We start from the raw sequence: 9,808 nt of genomic DNA, 5'->3' as shown, positions 1-9,808 counted from the left end.
CGGCCAAACGAGGGGTGCAGTGCATGGGACAGGGACAGGGACAGGGACAGGGACAGGGCAGGGCAGGGGCAGGGTCAGGGGCAGGGATGGGACAGGGACGGAGACAGGGACGGGACAGGGACAGGGACAGCGACAGGGACAGGGGCAGGGACAGGGACAGGGACAGGGCAGGGGCAGGGGCAGGGGGACAGGGACAGGGGCAGGGACAGGGACAGGGACAGGGGCAGGGACAGGGACAGGGGCAGGGCAGGGGCAGGGACGGGACAGGGACAGGGATGGGGCAGGGGCAGGGGCAGGTGCAGGGACAGCGACAGGGACAGGGGCAGGTGCTGCTGTGAGCCAGAGGAGTACCTGGGAGCAGCGTGGGGCCAGGAGAGGGGGTGCCAGGCTGCCCCGCGCCTGGCACCAGCCTCGGCTCCACGCAGTGGGAAACCTTCCCGCATCCAGGGACACGGTCGGCGCCAGCTCCGCAGCACGAGGCGCCCGTGGGCACGGGCCGGTGTGTGCGGGGGCCCAGGGGACGCTGCCCGCCGACACACGGACAGGAACGGGCGGGCGCTGGGCGCGGGGGCCGCTCTCAGCCGGGGCCGCCGGCGCTTGCCAAGATCCGCAGCAGCGCCAGGGCAGCTGCTCCCCGTGCCCACGCTCAGCTGCTCCGCGCTCCCGGCACCGCGCCTCGGCCCCCGGCGGCTCTCGGGCTGCGGCTCAGGCTGCACAATGTTAGAGCTTTTCCCCAGGACCCGGCAGGGGCTGCTGCCCCGGCTCTGCGCCGGGCCCCTCCTGCCTCTGCACTGCCGGGACACCGTGCTGCTGCTGCTGCTGCTGCTGCTGCTGCTGCTGCTGCTGGGGGAAGGCGGGGTGCCCGCCCCGGGCCGGGTGCGGGCAGATGTGCCCGCGAGGTGCGCAACAGCTGTGACAGCGACCCCTGGGCACCCCTGGCCATGGAAGTCGGGTCGGTGGATAAGGATGGCAAGGGACAGGGACAGTGAAGGATGGGGGTGGTGAGCACCCACCCTGCCCACTGTTCCCCGCCCAGCTTCAGAACAAATGACAACACACGCAGCCCGCTCTCACATCTCTTACATTTTAATACTGTTCATGTCTAAATGACCAAAACCAAGCCAAGCGCTCGCAGCCCCTCGCTCTGCCTCACACGGAGAGTGAGAGGCCCGAGGGCTGCCCTGTCCAGTGCTGGGGGCGGGCAGGTGTGAGGGCAGGTGTGCAGGTGGGTGTACAAGCAGGACACCCCAGGCAGGCTCCTCCACGCCCGCTGCCGAAGGGGACTTGCACGGCTCCAGTGAATGCATTTAAATAACAAACTCACGATCAGCAAAAGCAAAGGCATCTTAACCACATTTCCTAAAATAGCGACTGGCACCTGTTGCTGGCGCCTGGCAGTGAGGGGCCCCGCCCGGCGCTCGGCCAGGCCGGGGCCTGGGGCCGTCCCGGCTCCGGCACCGCCGGCAGTGATGGCACTCACGGTGCCGGCGGGCGTGCGGGGAGTGTGGCTGGGCGGCGGGCGGTGCAGGGGGGCTCAGTGCGCTGCTGCAGGGCGGCGGTGCCAGCAGGGGCGGAGGGATGCGGGGCTGGGCTCCTCTCTGTGTCCCTGGGAAGGCGATGCTGGCCGAGCTGCCACGGCCGCAGGGGCCACATTGTCGCAGGGGGGTCTGCTGGGGGCTGCTCTCACGTGCTCTCCCTGCCCTGCAGTACAGCGGGCACAGTGCAGGTGATGGCAATAGCAGACGGGGAAGGTTTTGGGGTGGAAGCCGGGCTCTTGCCACAGCCCTGGCTGGAGCTGGGGTGCCAGGGCCAGGCTGCGTCAGGGTGCCCCAGCCAGGCACGGCGCAGGGTGGGTGCAGGAGTGCAGTGGGACCCGCCCGGGCACTCAGACCACGAAGCGGAGCCCGTAGGTCATCTGGTGGCCGTTGTCCCAGGCATAGAGCACCTTCTCCTTGGGGTTGTAGTCGACCTGCGTGGTGAAGGAGTAGTGGTTGAGGAAGGGCAGTCGGAGCTCTGCCTCTGTGTCTGTGTGCGTGTCGAAGGCATAGGAGATCTGCCCTTCCTTTTGGCTGTAGGTGTCCACGGCGTAGAGGATGCCGCAGATGATGAAGCAGTTCCCGTAGGTGTTGCGCTTCAGCCCCGTCTTCCAGGTGGTTTCCTTGCGCACCGAGAGGTCCACGGGGTCGAGTCGGCTGAGGACAATCACCTCCTGTTGGGAGTAGTCGTAGTCCACTGAGGGGTAGATGACCCAAAGTCCGCTCTCATCCACAGCAAAGTCGATGTCCGAGTGGCCCCTCCACTTCCAGGGCGTCGTGTCCTCATACACCACGTCGTGGAGCTGCGCCCAGCCTGCCACGTACCGCTCCTTCAGGTCATACTTGATGATGTTCTTGGTGAAGGCGCGGTTGTAGTAGAAGGCCCCTCTGTACACCACGTGCCCGGTGCCAATCCAGTTGTAGGGCAGCTTATAGAGGTTGCTCCAGCGGCCTGTGAGCGGGTAGGAGAGGTGTTGGCACTCTCCACGGCACTGGGGGGCCATGCACAATGGCCAGAGCATGCTGGCAGCAGCAGGGGACTCATGTCCCCCTTGCTGCCCTCTGGATGCTCCCCAGCTCCCCTGAGCTGCCCACCACCCCAGGGCCCAGCACGGCTGGTGTCACAGAGCACTGGACACCCACCAGGGCAGAGCCAGGGCCCCTGTGCCCACTCGGCTGCTTGCCCCTCACCCTGCTTGAAGTTGTCGAGGCTCCTGAACTCCACCAGGCTGTTCCCATAGTAGTAGTTGGTGACATAGATTCGGTCATCCTTGGCTGCCGGGTCCTTCATCCAGGCCCCCTCATTGCGCCCGTAGCTGTGGTGCTCCGTGGGGGGCTCCACCGACTCGATGGTGCCTTCGCACTCCACCTCCTTCACTGGGTACCGAGGGGGAGGAAGAGGAAGGCTTATCCCTGCCCCAGGCAGCTGACTCCTCCTCCTTCCCCGTGGCAGATTACTGCTGGCTTAGCCTGGCCAGGGGCACTGGGCACACAGGGCTGGGTGCCCACCCACCTCTGTTTGGTGTCTCGGGGTCCCCGGTGCTGTCAGCCCCGTGCCCGAGGGCAGGGCCGGGGGGGCTGCGGGCCGTGCTGCGGGGGCCCGGGGCGGTGCTGGGCGCAGCCGTGGTGATGGGCACGGAGGTCTCTGTCTGTGCAACAGCTTGGGCTGGGGTGCCCTCGGCTGAGGGGGGCGGGGGGCCCCTCTCCTCCTGCTGCTCTGACACAACTGCCCCTCTCGCAGGGCCCTCTGTGGGGGGGCAAGCTGGGGGTTAGTGTGCTTGCAGGGGCAGCCCCGGCCCTCCGCCTCGGGGGGAGCTGCCCTCCCAGCCCCCCATCCCTGCCCGACTCACCGCGGCTGCCGGCCGGACCCTCCGCCGCTCCCGCCTGCCCGACCTTGTAGTACGTGATGCCTCGGACCACAGTCTGCTGCTGCGCCAGGGGCTTGGGCTTGGCCGTGGGCTGTGACCCCGCCCTGGCCTTGGCGTTCTCCTTTTTGGGCTTTTCGGGCTTCAGCGGCTTCTCCTTGGGCGCTCGGGGGCCTGCCCTGTCCCCCAGCGCCTTGCGGGTGCTGGGGTACCGTCCTGCCTCCTTCTCTCGGCCACCTGTCGTGTCCTGGGGGGCACAGCCTGGTCAGAGCCCCTTCCCTCCCACGCCCTCCTCTGCCCTGCCACCGCCGTGCCAGGCAGTGGGCACAGGCACCAGCCCAGGGGTTACCCCAGCGCACCCACCACGAGCCTGGGGGAGCTTGGCGCTGCCTGGCAGCTCCCACTGTGCCTGCCCAGGGGTGCCTGTGCCTTGGGGTACCTGTGCCTTGCTCTCGGGGATGGCAGCCGCATCCTTCTGCAGCAGCTGGTAGCCCAGGTTGGAGATCTCCTTCTTGATGCTGATCATGATGTCAGAGTAGTTCTCGTAGCGTTTCATCTGGTCGGTGAGGTGCTGCACGCTCTCCTTCATGAAGTCGTTCTCTCTGCTCAGGTTGGTCTTGATGGTCTGCCAGAGAGGAGAGGCTGGAGCCCCACTCAGGGAGCCCACAGAGCTCCTGAGCCGCCCGGTGGGGAGCAGGGCAGGGATGGTGCTGCTGGAGCTCACCCACCTCCTCCAGCGTGTTCATCTGCGCCACCACCTTGTTGATGTAGGAGTGCACCTTCATCAGGTCCATGCTGTACAGCGTTCCCTCCAGCAGGTCCACCATGGACTGCAGCTGCAGGGGGGACACAGGGACAGGGCCTGGGGTAAGGCCTAGGGCACGGGGCACGGGGCACGGGGCACGGGGCACGGGGCACGGGGCACGGGGCACGGGGCACGGGGCACAGGGAAGGGGCACGGCTGCGCAGCATGGGGAGAAGGTCTGACCCCCAGCCCCACCACACCACAGATACCTTGAAGAGCTCAGGGGCCTGTTTCTTCAGTTTCTCCATCTTCCACTCGTTCTCGCAGGGGTTGAGTGAGGAGGGGGGCGCGGTGCAGGAGCACTTGCAGTCGGCCCCCGAGCTCACCGTCTCCACGGTGTAGAAATCCTCCACGCGCGCGCTGCCGTTCCTGACGCGGCTGCAGGCGTCCTTGCTCAGCGGCCGCAGGATGCACTTGCAGCGGCAATCGGAGCCCTCCGAGGTCATCCGGACCTGGTCCACGTCACCCAGAGCCTGCGGGACATGTGATGAGCCCCGCGTCCCGCCCGGGTGTCCCACAGGGCCTCGCCAGCCCCGGCAGACCATCACAGCCAACTCCCTCACTGCTGCTTGCCCAGAGATCTCCCGCTGCCCCTGGGGCTGGTGCCTGTGCCCCAAAGAGTGTGAGGCTGCCCATCCCTGCAGCCACCAGTGTTCTGTGGCCCAGGTACTTCAGTCTCGTTCCCGTGGCTGTTTCCCAGCCTCCAGCAAGACCTCAGCGAGCAGGGAGGGTGGCAAGAAGACCCAGCAGTGCCTCCGTGCCCCGCTCCAAGCCCACACAGGGTTCGTTGTCGGTGGTGACATGCAACCACCTCGGGGTGAGCCCGGCCCCTCGGTCTGCCGCGATGGCCCGAGGCAAACGCTCAAGGACTCCCTTGTTTCCACACATGGCCCTGATTCACGCGACAGGGCCCAGGGTGCTTTTCGGCTGGTTGAGCTCATTTCTCCCGTTGCGCTCAGGAGCAGGGGAGCTGAGTCCCTCTCACCCCTCGCCACGGCCGTGCACCCGCGGGGGACGCCTGGGCTGGCAGGGGCATGGCCGGGCTGCCCCGGGTGTCCCACGGGCAGGGATGCGCCTGCTCCAAGCACCCGGGAGGGTGGGAGGGCAGGGAGAGGCCGTGCGGTGACCCCGCAGGGAGAGGGCTCTGCCCACTGGGACTCTGACTCATCCTGGGAAACAGAACGGTGGCAGAGCTGGGAAACAAGCTGAGATCTGGTTCCTGGTGGTCCCCGAGCACAGAGCGGCGTGGGAAAGGGCAGAGGCCCACGGGGTCCATGTCCTGCCTGCAGGCAGCACCCGTGGCCACAGGGATCCCCCTTCCTGCAGCGGCAGGGCTGGTGTGCTGCTGACACCGGGGCAGTGGCTCTCCCTGAGCTGGGCACGGACCCCCCGCTCCCCAGAGCCCACACGGGCCAGGGGCTTCCTCCCCTCTCGAAGGGCCGCAAAACTTCACACATTTTGCATTTCAAAAACCCCTCTTTCGTTCAAAGGGAAACCGGGTCCCGCTGGCTGAAGGAAAACACCAGGAAGCCAAAGGGCTGTAAATTGAGCAGATTCCAATCAAGCTCTCAGCAGGGAGCAGGGCAGGGACCCCCTCCCCAAACACCACCTCGCCAGGCTCGCACGTCCCCCTGACCTCCCCCACGACCACGCCGGCACTTGTGCAAACAGGCAGGGCGATTCCCAGCCCGGCCAGGAGCTGCGGCCCCTCCGCACGCAGCCAGCGGCACCCCGAGGTGGCTGTCCCGGCCGCAGCAGTGTCCACCCGCGTGCAGGGCGCTGCCTGAGGTCCTGGTCCGCACACATCCCTGCGGGAATCCCTGGCGTGCCCCACTGGAAGCCCACTGAAGTCCCAAGCTGGGGTTCCCCCGTTCCTGCCAGCACCCTGAGCACCGGTGAGGGTGGCACTGCTGCAGCACAGCCCGACCCCCGGCACACGCTGTGACCCCACCCGCTCCCAGCACCTTCTGCAGGGCAGGGCTGCAGCTGCCTGTGCTGGAAGCTCGTTCCCGAGGGAGGAGGTGACCGTGGCTGTGCATGCCCTCCCTCGGCCCCGGCACCCTGCGGTGGGAGGCCCGCATGTCCCGCTGAGGTTGGCCTGAGCAGGCGGGTGCCCAGAGCAGCGAACACACCGGAGCAGCCGCAGCAGCTGTGACGCTGCTCGGTGTGGAGGTGTCCGGCACACAGAACCTCTCCCACACGGCACGAAGGGCCAGTCCCTTCCCCAGACCCGCCCGGCTCCGGCCGCGTCCGTCCCGCCTGGGCAAACGCGCTGTGGGTGCCCTCTGCACCTTCCCGTGGGGCCGTAACACTAAACCTCGCTCTGCCGCTCGCCAGCTTCCCTAAACAGGAACTGCACGCTCTATTTATACAGACAAGCCCACAAGCAATGAAGTATTAAAAACCAGGCTCCCACGTGGGGAGACTGTGTGAGGGTCGCCCACTGCGGAACATGGGCTGGGTGCCCTCTGCCAGCCCGTGCTGATGGTTCTTTCCCTGGATGCCCCCACCCGCTGCAGACCTCAGCCCAAGGTGCTGGCAGGTGGCTGCTGCCTCTCCTCCCGAGCGGGTCCCAGCTCCACGGGGGCTGCACACCCACGGCCGGTGTGGGAGAGTGTCCTTGCACTCTGCTGAGGGTTTCCTCCCTGCATGTTTTATGAGCAGGGTAATTTTCCCAGTTTCCGGGACCTCTTGCAAGAGCATCCATGTGAGCACAGAGTTTGTGACATTATTTGGAGAAAGCGGGACCTTTGACAACGACCCTTGGCCAGCTTTGGAGCTGTCCTTTGGCTGCTGCCAGAGGACTCGGATCGGAGGAAAACACGCTGTGTTGATAAGCTGCCGCACCGCACGCCTCTGGCACAGCTGCTGGGAGGCATGTCCCCGTCACGGCAGGGAAACCATGTCACCCTCCTCTTCCTCCTCCTCCCGGGCTTGGCACAAGGTGTCGAACACGTCCTGCAGCTGAGGCAGAACGGTGCTGGCAGGGCTGGGCCGTGGCTGACGGCGGCCAGGCCCCGGGCGCTGGCGCTGCTCGGGCGTCCCGTGTTGGTCACGGGGACACAGCCGTGCCAAGCGATTGTGTGGCACACGCATGCCCACCGATGGGACCTCATCCAACGGCAAGAAGGGAGAAAACGCCTCCGAGCACAGCAGGCAGCACCTGCGGGGAGGGAGGGATGGAGGAGGCAACGGCACCGCGTGGATTGCTGAGTCCTGCCAGCATCACCCCTGGCACCCCGCCGGGAACCCAAGCAACGGGGCATTCCAGGCTTTGCGTATCTGTTCCAAGCTAACTGCTGCCGACAACAGCTGTGTTAGTGTCGTTTTCCACCAAATGTCTTGGAAAACCCTGTCTTTTTAACATTTGGTGATCCCAGCAGTAGCTGCTCCCACCACCATTCCTCCGGCCTGGGTCCCGGTGTCCCTGCTCCGGCCCCGCTACGGCCACTGACCCCGTGGTAGACGTCTTCCAGCTGGAACCGAGGGCTCCTGGATGCACGGGGGAGGCTGGCTCCCCCCGCTGCCCCGTCCCGCTCCTGCTCCTCATCCCCGCGGGGGAAGGCTTGTCTGGGCTGTTCTCTCTGGCACGGAGTCGCTCATTGCAGCGCCCATCACCGCAGCGCCGGGGCTTGGGCACCTTCCAACCTCTCCAACGCGCCCACCGCCCGGGTCATTCCCTGCGCCGAACCCCCGCCGCGACGGGAGCACCGGCACCGAACCCCAGCCCGTCCCGGGCCCCCCGCGCCCCCGCCGCTCCGCCCGGGCACAGAGAGCAGCGACCGCCGGGGACACCGGGCCGGCCCCGCAGGGACGGGGCTGCTCCTGCCCGCTCCCGACCGCCGCCGTGATCGCTCCCGGCCGCGATCGCATTCCCGGTCCCGATCCCAGTCGGTGCCGGTGCCGGTGCCGGTCCGGCCCGTCCTTACCGTGGCGGCGCCGCGCACCGCGGCCAGCGCCGGCAGCAGGAGCGCGGGGAGCAGCAGCGCCCGCATGGCGAGAGCGGCGGTGACCGCCCGCACCGAGCGCCCGCTCCGCCCGGCCCGGCCCGTCCCGTCCCGGCGGCGGGGAGGAGCCGCCCGGCCCGTCCGCCCGTCCGCCCCGTCCCGCCCCGCCCCGTCCCGCCGGCGGCACCGGCCCCAGCAGCGGCGCCGCGGCGCGGGGGCGGCGCGTTCCCCCCGGGCGGAGCTGGCCGTGCCCGCCCGGGGCTCCCGCTGTCCCGGGGCTGCCCGGTGCCCCGTGCCGGGGCTGCCCGTTCCTCCGCGGGCTGGCCGATCCCCTCCGAGGAGGAGGAGGAGGCGGTGTCCCCGGGCGAGCCCGACCGGAGCCTCGCCGTGGCGGTGCGGTTTCCCCGGGCTATGCCCCGTGCCCGGTGTCGCCCGTCCGGCGGTGCCCGGTTCCCCTCTGGCGGAGCGCCGTGCCGCGGGCACCGCTCGGGGCTCGGCCGGCGGCTGCCCCCTGGCGCCCCGCCGCTCCCGGTGCACCGGCCGGGGGGAGCCGGGGCGGGCCGGGGCGCGGAGCCCGCGGGGCGGGGCGGGGCGGGGCGGGGCGGGGCGGGGGGCTCGGGGCGGGCCGGGGGGCGCGGCCGTCGGGGCCGGGCCGCGGCTCCCCGCGGGCGGCGCTCGGACTACGGCTCCCGTGGTGCCCCGGGGGGGCGGAGCGCGGCCGGCCCGGCCGAGCGCGGCGCGGCCCTGGCTGTCAGCAGCGCCCGAGCGGCCATGGGGCAGCGCGGCCGCCGGGGCCGCTGAGACCGCCGAGCCCCGGCCCGGCCCGGCGCGGCCCCGGCGCCGCCATGGAGCTGGAGCCGCCCGCCGAGCTGCCGGAGCCCCGCGCCGCCAGCAAGGGGCCGCCCCGCAGCGGTGAGTGCCGGCGAGGGGTGCGGGCGGGCCGGGGGCGCGGGGCCCGGCGGTACCGGGGGCTCCGCCTGCCCGAGGCGGCCCCGCAACTTTCCGCGGCCGCGGGGCGCAACAAAGGGCCGCTGCCCGCGCTGCCCCGCTGCCCCCGGGCCGGGCCGGGGCGCCGGCACCCGCTCGGGGCTCGGCGGGACGCGCGGGGGTGGCCGCCCGCAGCGGGTCCCCCGGGCAGCGCGGCGTTCCCTGCGGGTTTAACTTGTCCGGCAAAAATCGCGCTTTCCCCCGTGCGGACGCGGCGTGCCCGGGGTCGGTGCCGGCGGGTGTCCCGGTACCCCCGCCGTGTCCCGGTACCCCCGCCGTGTCCCGGTACCCCCGCCGTGTCCCGGTACCCCCGCCGTGTCCCGGTACCCCCGCCGTGTCCCGGCCGTGCCCCGCGGGTGTCTCGGCTCGGCCCCCGTGAGCCGGTGCCTGCCCGGGGTTTATGGGCACCATTTGGGACCCTTTTACACTTCCCGTATGCAGATGCCGCATCTGCACTTGAATGTCCCTGCCAATTTTTATGGTTTACAATTGCATTTTACCATCTTAAGGTACTCGGGTTCTCTACAAAGGGTTTGCTCAGACAAAAGAGGCTTTTTATCAGGCAAGCATCCTCGGTTTTCGAGATGCAGGCGGTGCCAAAAGATAGGCAGTGTGGGAACTGCAGGAATGGGCATTTCTGTGACCGCCCTGACGTGCTGTGTTGAGTTG

The 9,808-nt window shown here is 69.1% G+C and overlaps 1 protein-coding gene across 2 annotated transcripts; it reads right to left on the bottom strand.

The window, feature by feature from the left end:
- Nucleotides 1-1,070: 1,070 nt before the first annotated feature.
- Nucleotides 1,071-8,258, bottom strand: OLFML2A (olfactomedin like 2A). 2 transcript variants are annotated; one of them, XM_066201334.1, is made up of 8 exons: nt 8,135-8,258; nt 4,415-4,678; nt 4,129-4,236; nt 3,840-4,025; nt 3,386-3,647; nt 3,049-3,282; nt 2,727-2,912; nt 1,071-2,487 (listed from the first exon to the last, which is right to left on the bottom strand). In XM_066201334.1, exons 1-8 carry the CDS (start codon nt 8,198-8,200, stop codon nt 1,886-1,888), a joined length of 1,908 nt encoding a protein of 635 aa, XP_066057431.1. In that variant the 5' UTR covers nt 8,201-8,258; the 3' UTR covers nt 1,071-1,885. The 2 variants fall into 2 exon arrangements, with proteins under 2 accessions (XP_066057431.1, XP_066057430.1); XM_066201333.1 differs by lacking the exon at nt 8,135-8,258 and having other exon boundaries at nt 4,415-5,773.
- Between the last annotated feature and the right edge of the window lie 1,550 nt (nt 8,259-9,808).

Source organism: Chamaea fasciata, unplaced genomic scaffold (genome assembly GCF_029207755.1).
Source record: "Chamaea fasciata isolate MVZ Bird 193981 ecotype frontalis unplaced genomic scaffold, bChaFas1.0.hap1 SCAF_20, whole genome shotgun sequence".
Classification (NCBI taxonomy): Eukaryota; Metazoa; Chordata; class Aves; order Passeriformes; family Sylviidae; genus Chamaea; species Chamaea fasciata.
The sequence above is the reverse complement of the archived record's forward strand: the minus strand, read 5'-3'. Positions and strand labels throughout refer to the sequence as shown.

Excerpts from the sequence above, each read along its gene's own strand:
- OLFML2A (XM_066201333.1), bottom strand. The coding sequence starts at position 4,750 with ATGGTCTGCCGGGGCTGGCGAGGCCCTGTGGGACACCCGGGCGGGACG. Across the intron at positions 3,283-3,385 it reads GGGTCCGGCCGGCAGCCGCG|AGGGCCCTGCGAGAGGGGCA; the intron begins GTGAGTCGGGCA and ends GCCCCCCCACAG. Across the intron at positions 2,913-3,048 it reads CCCCGAGACACCAAACAGAG|TGAAGGAGGTGGAGTGCGAA; the intron begins GTGGGTGGGCAC and ends CTCGGTACCCAG.